This window comes from Staurois parvus, unplaced genomic scaffold, assembly GCF_062004578.1.
Source record: "Staurois parvus isolate SC_StPar_1 unplaced genomic scaffold, SC_StPar_1.0 ptg000011l, whole genome shotgun sequence".
NCBI lineage: Eukaryota > Metazoa > Chordata > Amphibia > Anura > Ranidae > Staurois > Staurois parvus.
The window spans coordinates 19,181,781-19,202,619 of NW_028317807.1; the positions used below are offsets into that span (position 1 = coordinate 19,181,781).

At 44.6% G+C, this 20,839-nt stretch overlaps 1 protein-coding gene across 1 annotated transcript in view; it reads left to right on the forward strand.

The window, feature by feature from the left end:
• The window catches only part of LOC149473821 (carboxypeptidase O-like), a 57,986-nt gene that overhangs the window by 10,584 nt on the left and 26,563 nt on the right, over window positions 1–20,839 (forward strand). Inside the window, exons 3-4 of the mRNA XM_089671528.1 lie at window positions 935–1,059; window positions 7,326–7,437. Coding sequence (XP_089527654.1) covers window positions 935–1,059; window positions 7,326–7,437 — 237 coding nt within the window. The remainder of the gene's footprint in view (window positions 1–934; window positions 1,060–7,325; window positions 7,438–20,839) is intronic.

The window sequence follows — 20,839 nt, forward strand, 5'->3', positions numbered from 1 at the left end:
CAGAATCAGACAGTGAGAGTTCCCCGCTGCACTCTTCCATCATACTTAGGATTTTGAACACCTCACTAGTGTAATTTTTTTACATGGCTGGCTCTTGGACAGGTAGACTGCTGATGGTGTCTGTAGGATGGGTTCCCTGGTGATGGCTGTGTGACGGTACTCTGCTGATGGTGGCACTGATGGACGATGTTCGACAGGTGCAGTGCTGATTGGCACCAATGGGTGACAGGTGCACTACTGATGAGCACTGATGGGTGACAGGTACACTGATTGGTGACAGGTACACTGATGGGCACTGATATATGGCAGGTGCACTGCTGTTTACTGTTGGGCGACTGGTGCACTGCTGATGGGCACTGATGGGTGACAGGAGCACTGCTGATGAGCACTGATGGGCAACAGGTGCACTGATGGGCACTGATGGGTGATAAGTACACTGATGGGCGACAGGTGCACTGATAGGCACTGATGAGCAACAGGTACATTGATGGACAACAGTTGCACTGATGGGTGATAGGTACACTAATGGGTGACAAGTGTACTGATAGCCACTAGTAACACTGATGGGCACTGTGACAGGGGCTTTGCACTGTGTATGCACTGTGTACAGAACTGTAACTAACTGTTAGAAGATTCCTATCCTCATATAAGATCTGTGTCTGCAAGAGCAAGTTACCACTCTGTGTTTACATTGTGACCAGCTGTGATTGGACACAGCTGGTCATGTGGTAAAGAGCCGCAGCCAATGGCTCTTTACCTTGATCAAAGATGAGCTGTGTCCAAGTGATACAGTTCACCTGATATCGCTGTGCTGCACGCCCCTGTCATCATATGACGTCCTCCCAGAACAAAGGAGTCCCAGCCCATCCATTTCTTGAAGTAAAAACATGATCTTATATTGATAGCGTTTATTAACTGTCTTTCTTCATTTTAGCTGGACCTTTGGAAACCGAACCTAATAGAGCAAATCTCTCCTGGAAGGGAAGTACATGTACATGTGCCACCTTACCTTCTGGATCAAATAAAAGGAAGTCTACTTCAAAGAGATATTGCATTTACGTATGTATTTGATTTTTGTATTTCCCAAATTTATGTAGCACTAATATACTACACTGCATTTTTAAGTAAGCATATATCCTTTCCTCTCTAAAGAGAGTTTAGCGTTTGCATTTTATAGAACATAGAGCAGAGAAACACATATTAAGGGCAATTTATACAAAATGCCTTACAATCATGTTCTGGATTAAAACAGGAAAACAAACCACCCAGAGCCTGAAAAACAAAATTGAAGGCAGAGCTTCAACACTGGTGTGATCTGAATTTTCAATTTGCAAGAGAATTTAGCTTATTGAACGTAATGAAATTTTTCTTTCCAAGGAATACCCAATCCTGTGCAAGGACAACTAAACAAACAATATTTTGCTTGCACATTATTTGATGATGGAAGTCAGCAGGGCATCTTTTCATTCACTAAGCTAAAGAAAAATGTGTTTGCTAAGTGAAATTTGAAATGTGAAAGTGAAAAAAGCCTATTTGCCTTTAGTATACCAACCTAAAAAGAGGATCACGTGTTTTAAAATGTGGTGCAGGCTCTTGAACAGCCAAACCCTATCTATATGAAGGTATATTGAAGGGAAAAGGCCTTTTTTGGTCATAACATAAGAAACTTGGCTGGAGAGGAGCTATGCAAGATTGTGGAAGGGTACAAAAAAGGGAAAGGGTGAAGATGAGTGACAGACATACAAAATATACTGGGTGGGCACTCTTAACTAAAACTAGTATGAATAAAAAACAATGACGGTAATATTATAGTGTAATAAAAAAGGGTACACAAAATTAACCATAGTTAATACAGAAGTAGCCTCAAACACAAAGCAGTGATAACTACAACTATCACTACAAATTGGTAGTCAGCTCTGTGAAAAGGAGGCTCCAGGATCTGTATCTAGCAATCAACAGGAGAAGCCACAAATATTAGTGTTTCATTAAACATTCATTAAAAATCAAATGACTAAAATTACACGCACAGTGGTAACAATAATGAGAACAATGGTAGAGCAGCCATGGAGAACAAAATTTAATTGCAGGTATACTGAAGTCCTTGCCATTAGCAGAAACAGCAAGCCCCATTTAGGATCTGGGGAAGAATTACATGCACCGTGATGGAAGAAATTTCCACTGAATTAAGGATTCTTCCAGACCACACACACAAAACCCACCTCTAATGATGGTGTCAGCGCTCACAAGAACATGCTTTAGGAAAGGCTCCATTTTTATCAGCTTGCCTAAGGGACTACTTATGCATTTAAATTCCTTATTTGTGAGGACTGTTACTTAAACTGATAGCTATACCTATAACTAGCCTAATAAACATTTAAAGACCAAATGGAAACTATATTGGATATTTATTTATTTCAGGTACTTATATAGCGCCGTCAATTTACACAGCACTGTACATATATATTCTACATTCATATCAGTCACTAACCCTCAAGGGGCATACAATCTAAGGTCCCTAACTCACATTCATACATACATAGGGCCAATTTAGACAGGAGCCAATTAACCTACCAGCATGTCTTTGGAGTGTGGGAGGAAACCCACGCAGTCACAGGGAGAACATGCAAACTCCAGGCAGGTGGTGCCGGGGTTGGGATTCGAACCAGCAGCCCTAGTACTGCTAGGCGGAAGTGCTAACCATTTAGTCACTGTGCTGCCTGAAGTTTTAAAATATGACAAAGCTGTGTAAACTTATGCTGCTGATATAGTAAATAGGAAAATATGTCACATTTACTTGTTTTAAACTTAGTAGTAGGTTGCAGCAGTATAGATGACCTACCAACTGCCATTCTTGAACCTGATGCATTAAACAAGAGTGTGAGGAGCTCTGTCCTGCTGCCTGTTCCCCCTATGAAGTCCAGAATTTCACACTGCAGCTGCCAGAATCCATAATCCATAGCTCACACAGGCATGGACATATTTGTAAAAATATGTCTATTTATAAAAATATGTCTTCCACGTTCAATCAAGCTCAGCATAGGGTCTGCAAGAAAACACCACCAACCAAGATGGCAAACAAAGATGGATCACTGCTCAGCAAAGATGAAAATACTGGCAGCAAGTTTATATTTACAAGGTTAAAAAAAGAATATAAAATATTGGCACTGGAGATGGCCTCTAACCTCAAAGCAGACCTCTTCCATATAATCAAATAGGCAGTGCAACAACACATACCCCCTTACAAACTGTGCCACAGGAGCACAAGACCCAAATCATCTAATTAGAGCTTGAAGTCAGCAACATGGAAAATTAAATAGAGGTTATACTAACATGGGCATAAAAAGTGCACACAAGTGAGGAATGCTAGATAGCACTGATAGACAAGGTAGATACCCTAGAAAATACTGTAGGTCACAGAGAAAAAAATCTATGGATTATAGAACTGCAGAATTCCTACCATGTGGAAGACCTGCCTAGTTTTAGTGCATTTATCCTTTCACAATCACTAGGCCTCCCTGCAAAGTGGAACAAGCATATGGGTTTAGACCCATTTAATTGAATGCCAAGACTCCATGTCCCTTGACAGTCATCTATCTGGACTTCACAGGCCAAACCCAGATACTATGTGCATATAGAGCACAACATTATCTTTACACAAAGGGGCACAAAAAAAATAGCTTTTTGCGGATTACTCAGTGGAAGTTACTAAGCATTGTAAGGCCTTACAGGTATCAGGTATGCCAGACTCTGGCCAGCAACCCTAAGAATCACTACAACAATTGGGTAGATGTACCATATTCAAAGACCTGACAGTGTGTATGATTCAAATTTTACCATGACAGGATTGATATGCAATTTGATATTGCTTGGTATGGGGCAGGCTGTTCATTGGTTGTTGTTGGATTAGGGCCCAATACCTAAGACACACTCACTTAGGCTTTCAACTGTTTGTCAGAAAAAAAAGGAAGTCTCTCATCTGTTTTCTAATGACAATCATTATTCTTTTGTTTAAAGCTGTATTTAATCCAAAAACAAAGATTTTATATATTGCAGCTTACCAATTTCTAAATGTGGTGACTGCATTCATTTTCTCTAATTTTTTTTAAATTTTTCCTTTCATTTTTCACCTTGTGATCTGGCTAGTAGCACCCTTCCCTTGGACACCTTTGGACAATAGCAATGTCAGTCTAAGGATGGGGCAGTGTTAGATGCACTACTAGATTTAAATGGATTTGCTTAACAAATTATAGCCAAACTCTAGATAACTTTTTTGAATGTTATAGTGACAAATTTGTTTACATAAATTAATAAAAGCTGACCATAGTAAGCACCCTGGTCAATGATAAATGGCTTGTCTCAAATTCTAAGTGCCAATGTTGCTGGATAGCTTGGCCTGTTAAAGGAAGTGGAAGAATAACATATATAGTGGTCAGATGAACCACTTTCTGACCATGCTATAGTCGAAAGATGGCTACAGTGTGGTCACCCAGTTCTGGGAGGAAGTCCATGGATGTCCTCCCAGAACCATGCATTTCAACATTATATATGTCAACATTTTATATATATATATATATATATATATATTTATTTATTGAAATATATTTTGAAATATATTGAATATGGCCAAAATTGTAGTATTTCAAATATATGTCAATATATTTGGAAAGAATACTTTTAAAATATATTTCAAATATATTTTTCTTCCATATGGGTAGGCATGCAGACTGCTTCTACAAAAATTTGTGAAAGAATGGGTCGCTCTCAGCTCAGTGAATTCAAGCATGGTACCGTGATAGGTTGCCACCTGTGCAATAAGTCAATCTGTGAAATTTCTTTGCTACTAAATATGCCAAGGTCAACTGTTAGTGGTATTATAACAAAGCAGAAGCAACTAGTAATGACAGCAGCTCAGCTACAAAGTGGTAGACCACGTAAACTGACAGAGTGTGGTCATACTGAAGTGCACAGTGCTCAGAAGTCACCAACTGTCTGCAGAGTCAAGAGGTAAAGACCTCCACACTTTGTGTGACCTTCGGATTAGCACAACAACAATGCATAGAGAGCTTCATGGAATGTGTTTCCAGGGCCGAGCAACTGCATTTAAGCCTTACATCACCAAGTTCAAAGCGTCGGATGCAGTGGTGTAAAGCACACTGCCACTAGATTCTAGAGCATTGGAGACGTGTTTTCTGGAGTGACGAATCATGCTTCTTTGTCTGGCAATCCAATAGACATGCCTGGGTTTGGAGGTTGCCAGAAGAATGGTACTTGCCTAACTGCATTGTGCCAAGTGTAAAGTTTGGTGGAGTGGGATTATGGTGCGCAAAGCAAGTTCCATAAAGACATGGATGAGAGAGTTTGGGGTGGAGGAACTTGACAGGCCTGCACAAAGTCCTGACCTCAACCCCATAGAACACCATTGGGATGAATTAGAGCGTAGACTGTGAGCCAGGCCTTCTTGTCCGACATCAGCACTCGATCTCACAAATGAGCTTCTGGAAGAATGGTCAAACATTCCCATAGGCACACCTAAAACTTGTGGACAGCCTTCCCAGAAGAGTTGAAGCTGTTATAACTGCAAAGGGTGGGCCAACTCAATATTGCACTCTATGGACTAAGACTGGGATGATTAAAGTTCATGTGCATGTAAAGACAGGCGTCCCAATACTTTTGGCAATATAGTGTATGTGTAACAATATATTGGCCTTGGAATTGGAATAAAAGTCCTTTTGAAAAATTGTGCTTCTAAAAAGTTACTACAGTGTGTGCTAGTATATAAGTTTACTAATATTTAGAAATATAGTTCTATCATACTGTTGTTTGCCGTAAGATTTTCATAATGTTATCATTTTAGGACAGTAGTGTTTTGGAAGTGTAGAGTATGTGCCACCCTTTTTTTTGTAACCGGACCAAGTATAGAAGATAATACCACTGCTAGTAAGACCAAACTACTTAGATGTTACTTTGATAACTTTTTGTTCAGTATTTAATTTTTATGTGCAACTGAAATATCTCAACTTTGTTTATTGCATTCTATGTTTGGCAGAAAGTAATGTCCCTGCACAGGGGCGGATTGACAACTCATCGGGCCCCCGGGCAATAAGGGATCATGGGGTCCCTGTGTCCTTGCCCAAACTCAAAAAAGCCTATGAAAAAGGTACCAGGGGCATCTCATGGGGACCCCTACTGACCCCGGGCCTTCGGAAAGTGCCCGAGTTTCCAAATGGTCAGTCCTCCCCTGTCCCTGCATTGCCTTTAAATATTTAGTAGTAAATAAAATGTTTGTGTGATTGTTTCATTATATAAAATCTCAGGCTAGTAGTTTTTTCAGAAAATAGGTGGTCATTTATCTAGTAGTTTGGTTGTTGAAAATAAAGATTACAGCAACCTTCTATGTTTTTGACTCATGATAGATACATAAAAACAGGCTACACTTTAAGACCTCATACATACATGACATTTTTTCTTCCTCCCCTGGATGCCTATGCTCCGGAGGAGGCAAAAGCAGCCTTAAAAACATGCCTAAAACTATATTTTGCAAATGCATTTAGGAATTTATAGACACTTCAAGCTCTTGGGTGTTCATTTATTCCATTGACCAAAATATTAATTTATTCTGGCCACTGAAATGGATGAACGTGAATGCCCAATACTCGACACACCTAGCGCTAAAGCGTGTTTGTGTGCATTTACACATGGTTAGGCACATCAGGGGGTTTTTTTAATACTAAACCTCTTTTCTCCTGAATGTGCTGACCCTGTTTTCTTTTCTGCCTCTAAATGTCCCTGCCTGTAAATGCATATGTGTGAATGGACACATAGAATAACACTGAGGGGCATTTAGAGACAGAACGACAGAAAAAAATCAAAACACCTGTTTGCTTGATGCTTGATACTTCTTGCTTGTTATTATTCTACTAATCTCATAGATCATAATAATGGCAATTATAGGTTAATCACTCTTCTCTCAAAGCTTACAGTTCAGACCTTTGCAATCAGGGTAATAAACTCCCATTTGCTTCCTACCTCTCTTGTGACCCCTGTGTTTAACAGAGACAGGACAGAAGATTTCACTTGAAGGTTCTACTTTTGGACAATTCCTAGTTAGACAACATACGCTTTACTAAGACTGTTATTTAAATTATATAGTTGTTGTCTCTGGTCAAAGGGTACATGGGAATAGTTAGTGATCGATTGATTTATACCCTACACATGGTTCTAAATTAGTATTTGTACAAAATGTGAAAATAAACAAAATTATTTGAAGAGTTAAATAAGCATTTATTTTTCATTTACTTATCTCTTCTCTCATTTTTCTTTTATAGAGTCATGATCAGTGATGTACAAGCACTGATAGCTAAAAGCAATGTAAATGAACACAGAGTGCAGACATTGCTGTCCTCATTTGATTACACAAAGTACCATCCAATGAATGAGGTAAGAATAGGCATATTTGTAAATACAATTAACATTTTCTGGGTTGTGAGAAGTTTAGATATAGAGTTCCCACCTTAAGTACCCCCTTCCTGTACTCATGGCAGGACACTGAAACTGGGACAAGTTGAGAAAAGTAGGAGAGAAAAAAAAACAGAGGATCCAGTGGTTGTAGCAACAGAGCAGCGGCCAGTTTTGAATACCAGTGGGTATCCCTGCAAATCTGTAATCAAGGTTCCAGTAGTGATTTATCAAAGTCTTGTAGTAGGTAATTGTCCAGCCATGGCTGCCAGAGTTTAAAGTGTTTTGGAATTCGGTAATGCTGCCTTGATTTTGCTGTGGATTATAAATTGCATTATTCTGTGTTTCTAGCAATAGTTTGTTTCCATGCAGTGGTAATATATAACAAGAATTTAAAATGTGAGATTAGAAATGTGAAGTTAGATTGGGCAGGTGTTTATTTAATAGGGTTGTAGTCAGGGGTGGGCCTACCATTTGGAAACTTGGGCACTGCCCAAGGGCCCGGGATCAGTAGGGGGCCCCATGAGATGCCCCTGGTACCTTTTTCATAGGCTTTTTTGAGTTTGGGCAAGGACACAGGTGCCCCATGATCCCCTATTGCCTGGGGGCCCCATGTGTTGTCAGTCCGCCCCTGGTTGTAGTAGTGTCAGGCACTAGGGTTACCCCAGCAGCGTAGATAACATATGAAACACCTCAACCCAAAAGGCCACCACAACAGGTCAAGACTGTCAAGGTCCTACCTTTTCCCTGTGGTTATGTTACTTCATGTGCTGGTGTCCATCTTGGATTCTGCTGTGCATGATGGGAGCCCTTTTATGCCTTCAGGTTTCTGTGGTCCATCCTCCAGAGGGGTGTGGCTGATGACATATAAGCCTGTGGCCCGCACATGCTCTTTGCACTTGTGTCTTGTGTCTTTGTGTTGCTGTTACTCTGTTCTGACTCTCGTGACTCTCCTGGTATCTGATTCGGCTTGTCTTGACTATTCTTTGTATTCTCCTTTGATCTGACCCTCTGTTGCTGAACCCGGCTCGTGACCTGTGATTCTCGTCTGCTGTCCTGTACTGTTCTGTCCTGTTGTTGTTGACCCCGGCTTGTCTGACTACTCTTTTGTCTCTTCCACCAGCTACATGCCATTGGCGGCGGCCATTACCGCAGCTGAGGTGTCTCGGGGGCCGCGACCTGGTTCCTGGCTGCGTCAAGTCCATCCCCACCATCAGGGGCCCTGGTGAAGGGCAGCCTGGGACTTAGACTCCGCGCCCTGAGGGACTTCGGTCTGTGGGTGGTGGTTGTCGTCAGCCAGTGCGTTACATTGTTAGGCCTGCCTGTCCGTTCCTCAGCTCCTGCCCTGACATTACACAAGTGCCATGAACCCTGACGGTGCAGGCACGCCTTCGCTCCCAATGCTAGTCGCCAGACTCGATCAACAGGATCACCTGTTGGATCAGTTCGCTCAGGCGTTGCAAACTCTGCTTGCACGCACCGCGCACCTTACTCCTGGTGTTATTAGGCCGGTTGTCGCTCCGGTGGTCGCTTCCGCTGCTGTTCCGCTTGCTGTGCCTACCGACGCGGCTGATGCGGTACCCGCGGTGTCCAGAGGTATGACCGGTTCAGCCCCTCTTCCACAGCGCTTTGGGGGTGAGCCGAGTCAGTGTCGTGGGTTCCTCAACCAGGTGGGTATTTATTTTGAATTAATACCCCACGCCTTTCCGTCTGAGAGGTCAAAGGTGGGGTTCCTCATCTCACTACTCTCAGACAAGGCCTTGGCCTGGTCAAATCCCTTATGGGAGAGGAACGACCCGGTGATTCAAGATTTTTCTGGTTTTGTCGATGCCTTCCGTAGGGTATTCGACGTACCGGCTCGTTCCGCCTCGGCGGCCAAGCTGCTCATGACCATGCATCAGGGTTCACGGACCGTGGCCGAGTACGCTATAGAGTTTCGTACCCTGGCGGCAGAGGTCGGTTGGAACAATGAGGCTCTGGTGGCTGCGTTTTCCCATGGTCTTTCTGACTCATTGAAGGACGAGATTGCAGCTAAGGAACTGCCTGTGGTGTTGGAGGAGCTCATCTCTTTCCTGATCCTGATTGACACCAGGCTCAGGGAGAGGCCTTCACTCAAGGAACGCCTGCGGAGGCCTTCCAATCGACTGGCACCTGCGTTTTCTGTCCCACCCGTTCCTCCCTCTCCTCCCACGCCTCCTGGGGATAGCTTGTCTGGTGGGGAACCCATGCAGCTGGGGTTTGCTCGCCTTTCCGAGGGGGAGCGGGCCGCTCGGCGTCGGGAGGGTCGCTGCCTGTACTGTGGCCTCGGTGGGCACTTTCGGCAGTCTTGTCCGGTCCGTCCGGGAAACGCTCGCACCTGAGATCATGTCGGGGACAGATCTTGGGTGGAGTTTCCTCGTCCCCGGCGTTCCGCAAGGATAAGCCACTGATCACCGTGGTCCTTTCTTGGACAGGGGGCTCGGTGACGGCCCAGGCGTTGGTAGACTCTGGGGCCGGTGGGTTGTTCTTGGACAGCTCGTTTGCTGCGCAGCACTCCATTCCCCTGCAGGCTCGTGCTGCCCCATTGGTTCTCGAAGCAATAGATGGCAGGCCCCTGCAGCCGCCGCAGGTTACCCACGAGACCCTGCCAATAGAGGTAGCCATTGGGGCTGTTCACAGGGAGTTGGCCTGTTTTCAGGTGATTTCTTCCCCACACTATTCGGTGGTTTTGGGGTATCCCTGGCTCCAGAGGCACAATCCAACCTTCAATTGGCAAACAGCCGAGATTCTCTCATGGTCTCCACAGTGTGGGGCCGGGTGCATCCGGGGGCCGGTTAAGGTATTGTGTGCCTCCTCGGACTCTGCGTTGCCCACCGACTATGGGGAATACCGGGACGTGTTCGATAAGGTACGCGCTGGTACCTTACCACCGCATCGTCCTTACGACTGCGCCATATCCCTGCAACCCGGGGCCACTCCTCCACGTGGCAGGGTGTACCCTCTCTCGGTTGCGGAGAATAAGGCCATGGAGGAGTACGTGGTGGATGCGCTTTCCCGGGGGCACATTCGTAAGTCTACTTCCCCAGCAGGAGCGGGGTTTTTTTTCGTAAAGAAGAAAGGTGGGGAATTGAGGCCCTGCATCGATTATAGGGGTCTCAATCGGATTACCATTAAAAATGCATATCCAATTCCTTTGATTTCTGAGTTATTCGACCGCCTTAAGGGAGCAACGGTCTTTACCAAACTCGACCTTAGGGCGGCGTACAACCTCGTACGGATCAGACAGGGGGATGAGTGGAAGACCGTGTTTAACACCAGAACTGGGCACTACGAATACCTGGTGATGCCTTTCGGATTGTGTAACGCGCCCGCAGTCTTTCAGGAATTCATAAACGATGTCCTTCGTGATTTGTTGCAGCAATGCGTAGTGGTTTACCTGGATGACATCTTGGTTTACTCTACCTCCATGGAGTCCCATGTCCAGGATGTTAAGCAGGTGCTGCAACGATTGCGTGAGAACGGACTCTTTTGTAAACTCGAGAAGTGCGAGTTCCATCGATCCCAAGTTGCCTTTTTGGGCTACATAATTTCCGCGGAGGGATTTTCCATGGACCCTCAGAAGGTTGCGGCAGTTCTGCAGTGGCCTCGTCCCAATGGTCTTCGGCCCATTCAGCGCTTTCTGGGTTTTGCCAACTACTATCGGAAGTTCATCAGGAACTTCTCCACATTGGCAAAGCCTCTCTCTGACCTAACCAAGAAGGGGAGTAACCCTCACGAGTGGCCATCCGAGGCCATCAGAGCTTTCGAGGCTCTGAAAGCTGCCTTTGCTTCGGCTCCGATTCTTTCGCATCCCAATCCTGGGTTGCCCTTCGTCCTCGAAGTTGATGCTTCCGAGACGGGAGTAGGGGCTCTCCTGTCTCAGCGTCGGTCACCCGATGGACCCCTACTTCCCTGCGGGTTCTACTCCAGGAAGCTTTCCTCGGCTGAGTGCAACTACCAGATTGGAGATCGGGAGTTGTTGGTCATCATTCTGGCTCTCAAGGAATGGAGGCAACTGCTCGAGGGTTCCGCGGTTCCGGTCCTCATTCTTACCGATCACAAGAACCTGACTTATCTTTCGGAGGCCAAGAGATTGACACCCCGCCAGGCCAGATGGGCTCTGTTCTTGTCACGCTTCAACTATGTGGTTTCATATTTGCCTGGTTCCAAGAATGTCAGGGCTGATGCGTTATCACGGCAATACTCTGAGTTGTCCAGGGAGGACTCTGAGCCAATCTCACTTATACCTCCAGATCAGATCCTGGCTGCCATTCGCACCAGTCTGACCTCTCCCCTTGGGGAGCAGATTTTGGCGGCTCAAACTGATGCTCCTCCCGGGAGGCCGGAGGGTAGATGTTTCGTACCCGAGGGATTGCGCACCCGCCTGCTGCGTACCTACCATAACGCCAAAACTGCCGGGCATCCAGGGAAGAACCAGCTGTGTTGGGTCGTCTCTCGCTTATTCTGGTGGCCAACCCTCCGTGCCGACATTGCCTCTTATGTAGCGGCATGTTCGATCTGTGCCCAGAATAAGTCTCCACGGCATCTCCCTTTGGGTCTTCTGCAACCCATTCCCAATGGGGAGCGTCCTTGGTCACATCTAGGGATGGACTTTATTGTAGACCTCCCGGTGTCTCGGGGTCATACGGTCATCCTCATGATCGTCGATCGGTTTTCCAAGATGTGCCATTGCATTCCACTCAGGAAATTACCCACAGCGCAGGAACTGGCCACGGTCTTTTCCAGGGAGATTTTTCGCCTGCATGGGTTACCTAAGGTGATTGTCTCAGACCGCGGGAGTCAGTTCGTGTCCAGATTCTGGCGTGCCTTCTGCTCCCAGTTGGGTATTAGTCTCTCCTTTTCATCAGCCTACCACCCGCAGTCCAATGGGGCTGCGGAGCGTTCCAATCAGGCCTTAGAACAATTCCTTCGGTGTTATATTTCAGACCATCAGGATGATTGGGCCGATCTCCTGCCGTGGGCAGAGTTTGCCAGGAACTCGGCGGTCAACTCCTCCACCGGGATGTCTCCCTTCATGGCCAACTATGGGTTTCAACCCGCGGTATTACCTGAGAGGTTCTCACCACAGGACATTCCGGCTGTGGAGAACCATCTTGCTGCCCTGCGTTCTTCTTGGGGGCAGATCCAGAGGGCCTTGAGGGACTCAGCTCAGCGCCAGAAGTTCCAGGCTGATCGCAGACGGTTGCCCGCTCCTTCATACCAGGTCGGCGATCGGGTGTGGTTGTCTACTCGCAACCTCAATCTTCGGGTGCCCACACCCAAACTGGCTCCCCGTTTTGTCGGTCCTTTCCGCATTCTCCGCAAAGTGAATCCGGTGGCCTATGCACTTGCCCTTCCGTCTGGGATGCGGATCTCCAATATCTTTCATGTTTCCCTGTTGAAACCTCTGATCTGCAATCGCTTCACTACCTCTCTTCCTCGGCCCCGTCCTGTCCGGGTTGACGGTCATGAGGAGTATGAGGTGAGCCGGATCCTGGACTCTCGATTGGTGCGCGGTCAATTACAGTTCCTGGTTCATTGGCGCGGTTATGGTCCCGAGGAGCATTCCTGGGTTCCTTCCGCGGATGTCCATGCTCCTGCCCTCCTCCGCGCTTTTCATACCCGCTTTCCTCAGAAACCTTTTGTTGAGCCGCGGAGGGGGAGGGGCCCTTGAGGGGGAGGTACTGTCAAGGTCCTACCTTTTCCCTGTGGTTATGTTACTTCATGTGCTGGTGTCCATCTTGGATTCTGCTGTGCATGATGGGAGCCCTTTTATGCCTTCAGGTTTCTGTGGTCCATCCTCCAGAGGGGTGTGGCTGATGACATATAAGCCTGTGGCCCGCACATGCTCTTTGCACTTGTGTCTTGTGTCTTTGTGTTGCTGTTACTCTGTTCTGACTCTCGTGACTCTCCTGGTATCTGATTCGGCTTGTCTTGACTATTCTTTGTATTCTCCTTTGATCTGACCCTCTGTTGCTGAACCCGGCTCATGACCTGTGATTCTCGTCTGCTGTCCTGTACTGTTCTGTCCTGTTGTTGTTGACCCCGGCTTGTCTGACTACTCTTTTGTCTCTTCCACCAGCTACATGCCATTGGCGGCGGCCATTACCGCAGCTGAGGTGTCTCGGGGGCCGCGACCTGGTTCCTGGCTGCGTCAAGTCCATCCCCACCATCAGGGGCCCTGGTGAAGGGCAGCCTGGGACTTAGACTCCGCGCCCTGAGGGACTTCGGTCTGTGGGTGGTGGTTGTCGTCAGCCAGTGCGTTACATTGTTAGGCCTGCCTGTCCGTTCCTCAGCTCCTGCCCTGACAAAGACTACCAGATATGCAAATAGATTCCTTTATCTGTGCAACCCTGTATACATTGTGGGGGGGGGGGTAAGTTGGGAGAATGTTGGTAATTTTTCCTGGTACTAAGTACCATCTAGTGAGTACTTTGTAATTCGATTTAAGTTTAGTATATTCACCGAGGAAGACTTAGTGGATTGCCATATATCAGTCCAATCCGCCGGGTCCAGTCAGATGTTGAGGTCTGAGGCCCAGGGGACAGCATATAAAATAAAGGTAATACAGAAGTGGGGGGAGGGTGTCAGATATATGTATGATTTTGAAATTAGATCAGGGGCCCGATCGGAGGAGCAAACATGCTCAAATAAGGGTTGCGATTGTAGATCTGTTTGGCTTTTGAGATAGGTCAAATAAAAGTGAGATTAATTGGAGGCTGCCCACCATTGCATGTGACAAATATAATTGTGGGGGGGTTGAAGGGGAGGGAGAAGGAAAGGAGACAGGAAGGAAGGGGGACAGGAAAAAGGGGAAGAATGGACAAAAGGAAGAAAAAAGGGGGTAAGGCTATGAAGGTGAGCCACCGACTATGTAATGCACATATTGCCATACCAATGAACATGAACGTACATTGACATAATCTGAACAAACTAAATAACCTCTAGGAATGGGGTGTAAGAGGCATAGCCAAGACCACCAAAATTTCAAAACAAGTGGTTGTGGTGACTAGTAAAAATTAATGGGGATTTTCCCTATTCAGATGGTAGAGGGAAGTAGACAGTCCTGGTCAGAGCCTCTGGTTCTTAAAAGGGACCAAAAAATATAGTCATTCAGTTGAGCTAACCGGAGCAACAAACAAAATATTATCAAACTGAGTTTGATAGGAAAGGGAACCACAAAGTATATGTTTAAATGGTAGGCGGAGAGATGTACATGAGCCATTAGACTATCCCACTTTGAAAATAAAACATTTGAAAGTTTCAAATAAAATGTCTGTTATATCTCAGTATGCAGTGAACAAGTGCTCAACACAAAATAGAGAGAAAAATTGAGGGTTAATGCCTCATCATAGAAAATGGCTAGGATCAGTTACAACTGCTGTGATTGTCTCACAAGTGTAGAGGAAATAAATTGAAAAATAAGGCAAACTTGTTATGGACGAGGGTAATCCTGTTTTAGGAGATTGTGGGGGAGATTTACTAAAACTGGTGCACACAGAATCTGCTGCAGCTGTGAATAGCAACCAATCAGCTTACAGGTTTTATTGCCAAAGCATAACTGAACAAGCTGAATTTAGAAGCTGATTGGCTACTATGCACAGCTGCACCAGTTTTAGCAAATCTCCTCCTGAGTGACTTTGTTCTTAGGGGTTGACCCTTTAGTGGTAAACTGCAGAGTGTTGGAAAAAGGACTGCTTTATGGTTTGGGGAGTCTGTGTCTGGACGGGATTATCAGGAGATGCCAGTTGAAGATCGACCAGGAGCTGGTGCAGGTGGTCTTAAGATGAACTGGTGTATTGCTTTCCATTGTAAGTGAATTGAATGTCAAATGGGAATGAACAGAAATAGCGAATCAGGTGCTTGTTTTTAGGACCTGGATCTGTGGTTTCATAGCTCTATATTTTACTATGGCAAGAGGAGTCAAATCAGAGAAGAGTTGGTAAGTTTTGCCTTGAAAAGACAAAGAGTCGTTTGGCTCTGCAGCTGCTAGCAATTGCTCCTTTGTAAGATAAAAGTGAAATTTCACTATTATGTCGGGTTGAATAAAAAAAAAATATGATCCAAATCCCCCATCTACACATTCTAAGTTGATGGGAGAATCCTTCCAATGAGGCAGTGGTGGAACTACCAGGATCACAAAGGTCGCACTTGTGATGGGCCCTGGTGTTCCGGCACCATGGGAAATCCCAGCTTCTTTTTGCTGCCCTGCCTCTCAGCCCGATAATGTAACTGGCACTGGGTCCTATTGCACTGCCGCCACTGCCCTGGAGACAGAAAAACCAGACTGGCACTGTCATTAGCAGGGACAGGACAGGACAGCAAGAAAAGTTGGCACCCCCACAGTGGCGGAATACCAGGGCCCATTCACATGTGTGAGCTTTGCAACTCTGGTAGTTCAGCCACTGTATTGGACTCTTATATGGAGTTCCCTGATGTGCTGGTAACATATCTGTTGTTTTCTGTCACCATGGGGGGTCCCAAGACAGCAAGAAGGGGCCCACTGTAGAACATGTAAAATAGATCCCATTTCGGGATCTTAATAAAGGGTCTCGTGATGGGAGTAAAGGACCCTGGAAACAGTGGGAATGGCTCAGGGGGGGGCCCTTCATGGTCTCTTGAACTGGGACCCTGAAGGTTACAGCTCTATATATGAGTTCTGTTTTCTAGTCCTCTAAGCAAGACAATAGCATTCTGTCTTCCTCTTGGAATGGCTCAATAAGCTGGAAGCTGTTCCTGCATTGTCAATTCTGTGTCATCCATGCAGGTTTCCAAGTTCACAGTTCGCTGTCCTAGCCCTCTGATCTCATGAGACAGACAGTCTGTGATATTGTCTGATGTGCAATGTAAAGTTTTCTGCAGCATGGATTTAGTTTGTTTGAAAGAGTCATACTGTATGAGATCAAACAGAGGTAGATTAGGGCTGCTACTCACTTGTGAAGTGATATCATATTCTTGCAGCATCCTGCATGGCTGGCTGTTGATGTGAAGGAGCCAGCAAAGGCCTGAGAATGGGGCATGGTCACCATCTTGGGTGAAGCTTGACCCAGTGCTCCACGGATTGTTTTCGGCTTCTATTTAGTTTTGAAGATGGTGGAGACCATGGCGATTCTCCCTCTTAGGCAGGTTGCTGGAAAACTGAGTATGGAGCTGTGTGCGGCTTTGCAGGCAGGTGCTGTTTTCCCTCGGGAATCGCACGGGGAGTGTGAAGCTCTAGAGAAGAATGCCCATTCAGTAGCTGATTTTTATAGAAAATTATATATATCAAGTCATTTGTTATACCACCACTATAGTCTAAAAGACTATAAATGGCCATGCCATGAGAACTTCACTTCATGTCCTATAACCAAAACAGGAAGAGAGAGGAAATCCCTCCAAAGTGAGAGAATTCCTGGTTGTCGCTAAGGTCCAGAGCTAATGTTTAATTTTTTTTTACTTAGCTGTATATTTCTTGCTATTACCATAACTTACCACGAAAGATCAACCTAAAATACATTTTCCTTCTCCTGACGATCACAGTGATACCACATATGTGTATGTAGTTTATTATTTGTACAGATAGTAGGGCCTAGAAACAATAGTGCACAATTTGCTTTTTTTTAATCTTACCTAAAGTGCTAATTTTAAGAATGCTTTTTTTTTTTTTAGAAAATCCTACCCAAAATATACTGTCCCTGACCTTTGACCCCAACCTTTGACACCAACCTGGACCCTAACGTTAACCCTGACACTGACCTAGATCAAACCTTGATCAAGCTATTTTTGTTTCTTTATTTTTGTTTCTTTTTTTTTTTTCTTTTTTTACATATTTTTGGTTGTTTACTCCCCTGCACAGAGTGAAAGGTACAATATATCTGGCTCTCCATTCAGAAGAGAAAGAAAACACAGGAGAGGGTTGCAGAGAAGGCTGCATAGTGAATGATCACTGTGATAGCCAATCAAAAGCGATCAGGGATTCCCAGGTCCTGATCGTTGATACGCTGTGTGACGCACTCCCGGCATATAGACAGGTATGCATATATGTGGCCTTACGGATAAAAACCCACTTTCATGATGCCCCATATATGTGTACAGGCAGCGTCAAAGGCTTAATATAACTGAGGACACTTCAAACAAAAACACAATATATTTTCTTTAATTATGGATGTATACAATTAGGTATGCCTGAGGGCAGGGGACCGAAATGTACTGCTTTCTGTATACAGCACCATAAAACTGTTTACTTTTTTACTTCTTAAAGTAAGTTGTCTTGTACATAGTAAGAACATCCAGTTGAGCTAATAGAAGTTTGCACTTCAAATGTGGTACCTATAATTGATACATAAGTATATCTACTAGTAGTTATTCACATTCAACTGGAATTGTTCAATAATGTTAAAAACATTTCATAGCAAGTCCAGTAACAAGTAGATTGGATAAGCTGCAAAACTTCTTCAACTTTATAGAACAAGTCCAATTGAATGTGACTAACTCCCACTAGATAAACCATTACCTGGATTAATGAGAACCTTCACAGACACCTAAGTAATTATGTAAAGGCAAAAAGAGTTGACTGCACTTCGTGGATATGACAGATAAAACGTCCATTTATTGCTTCTTCATGTAAAAATCGTAAAAATCACAACTCAACAACAAGACAGAGAAAAGTAAGTGCGTTTCACACAAAAAACGTGCTTAGTCATTACTCATCTATCCCAATAAGTGGAAAAGTTAAATAAACCAGATGATAGCTGACCACAATTAAGGGTATATATACCCCCACTGATTAGACATATAAAAAAGAGAGATCTTGAATGACACCTACAGTGGTGATGTTATAAGTGTATGCAAAACCACATATATGCAAGAACAATAGAGCGTAAAGTGCTTCTAATTTTTGCAGGAGAGAGTCAAAAGGATATGTCCGTATATTTATTAATCAGAAAAATGAGTAACATCCCATTCAAAGTTTTAAACCCTGAAGGATGTGAGTCTGTAAATGAAAAATCCAAAAGACTCCCGTCCTGCACAGCAAATGAAACACATCTCCCCCATGCTTTGGAGATCTGATTTTTTCAGTTACCTAATTGGTAGGTGTAACGGCCAATGCTGGGTGCAATAACTAAAAGCAAGTCATATACAGGTGAAACTCGAAAAATTAGAATATCGTGCAAAAGTTCATTTATTTCAGTAATGCAACTTAAAAGGTGAAACTAATATATGAGATAGACACATTACATGCAAAGCAAGATAGTTCAAGTTGTGATTTGTCATAATTGTGATTATTATGGCTTACAGCTCATGAAAACCCCAAATCTACAATCTCTGAAAATTAGAATATTGTGAAAAGGTGCAATATTCTAGGCTCAAAGTGTCCCACTCTAATCAGCTAATTAAGCCATAACACCTGCAAAGGGTTCCTGAGCCTTTAAATGGTCTCTCAGTCTGGTTCAGTAGGAATCACAATCATGGGAAAGACTGCTGACCTGACAGTTGTGCAGAAAACCATCATTGACACCTTCCATAAGGAGGGAAAGCCTCCAAAGGTAATTGCAAAAGACGTTGGATGTTCCCAAAGTGCTGTATCAAAGCATATTAATAGAAAGTTATGTGGAAGGGAAAAGTGTGGAAGAAAAAGGTGCAGAAGCAGCAGGGATGACCGAAGCCTGGGGAGGATTGTCAGGAAAAGGCCATTCAAAAGTGTTGGGGACTTTCACAAGGAGTGGACTGAGGCTGGAGTCAGTGCATCAAGAGCCACCACACACAGATCCTGGACATGGGTTTCAAATGTCGTATTCCTCTTGTCAAGCCGCTCCTTAACGATAAACAACGTCAGAAGCGTCTTACCTGGGCTAAAGAAAAACAGACCTGGTCTGTTGCTCAGTGGTCCAAAGTCCTCTTTTCTGATGAGAGCAACATTTGCATCTCATTTGGAAACCAAGGACCCAGAATATGGAGGAAGAATGGAGAGGCACACACTGCAAGATGCTTGAAGTCCAGTGTGACGTTTCCACATTCTGTGTTGATTGGGGAGGCATGTCATCTGCTGGTGTTGGTCCACTGTGCTTCATTAAGTCCAGGGTCAATGCAACCATCTACCAGGAGACTTTGGAGCACTTCATGCTTCCTTCTGCAAACAAGCTTTATGGGGATGCTGACTTCATTTTCCAGCAGGACTTGGCACCTGCCCACACTGCCAAAAGCACCTGCCCACACTGCCAAAAGCACCAAAACCTGGCCGTGGGATTACTGTGCTTGATTAGCCAGCAAACTCGCTTGACCTGAACCCCATAGAGAATCTATCGGGCATTGCCAAGAGAAAGATGAGAGACATGAGACCGAACAATGCAGAAGAGCTGAAGGCTGCTATTGAAGCATCCTGGTCTTCCATAATACCTCAGCAGTGCCACAAGCGGATAGCTTCCATGCCACGCCACATTGAGGCAGTAATTGCTGCAAAAGGGGCCCAAACCAAGTACTGAATACATATGCATGCTTATACTTTTCAGAGGTCTGATATTGTTCTATGTACAATCCTTGTTTTATTGATTGCATGTAATATTCTAATTTTCTGAGATTGTGGATTTGGGGTTTTCATGAGCTGTAAGCCATAATCATCACAATTATGACAAATCATGGCTTGAACTATCTTGCTTTGTATTTAATGAGTCTATCTCATATATTAGTTTCACCTTTTAAGTTGCATTACTGAAATAAATGAACTTTTGCACGATATTCTAATTTTTCGAGTTTCACCTGTACATGCACGCAATCAACAGGTAGTCACACACAGGTACTTTTTAATCAGCATTTACACCATTACATATTCTACACATGTGAAAGACCCTCTACCCAATGAATGCCTGCCCTGGCACATCATAGCATTCATTCAGCACTCCAAGAAATAACAGAATACAACTGCAATATTCTTGCACTGTCAAAACCTCCACTTTTATTATCACACAACACACAGGAGGATATATCTTGTAGTCATCACAATCTGCATAATAACACACATCAATAATAATGTTAGCATTACAGCATGAAATAAACACATCATTTAACAGCATCACAGCATAGAGTTAATACATTACCAAAGCTATGTTGGAAGGAACAAATCCCATCAGAACCATACTGCCCGGGGAGTCACGGGGAAGCCGTAAGCATGACCGATTGATGAGCCCATATAGCCTTGGTAAGAGCACCAGCGCCAGAGCGTCCCTTGGCAACTAGGGGGGCTTCCTAATCGATCCTGCTTAAACTCCCAGCTTTTAAACTATTTTCCTAGCAGCTGTCCAATAGTGGGCGGGCGCCACACCCACCACTGGAGGAGCTAGCAGAAGAGTTCCTCGAGGACAACAGAGTCATGCTCAACCAACATATTGAT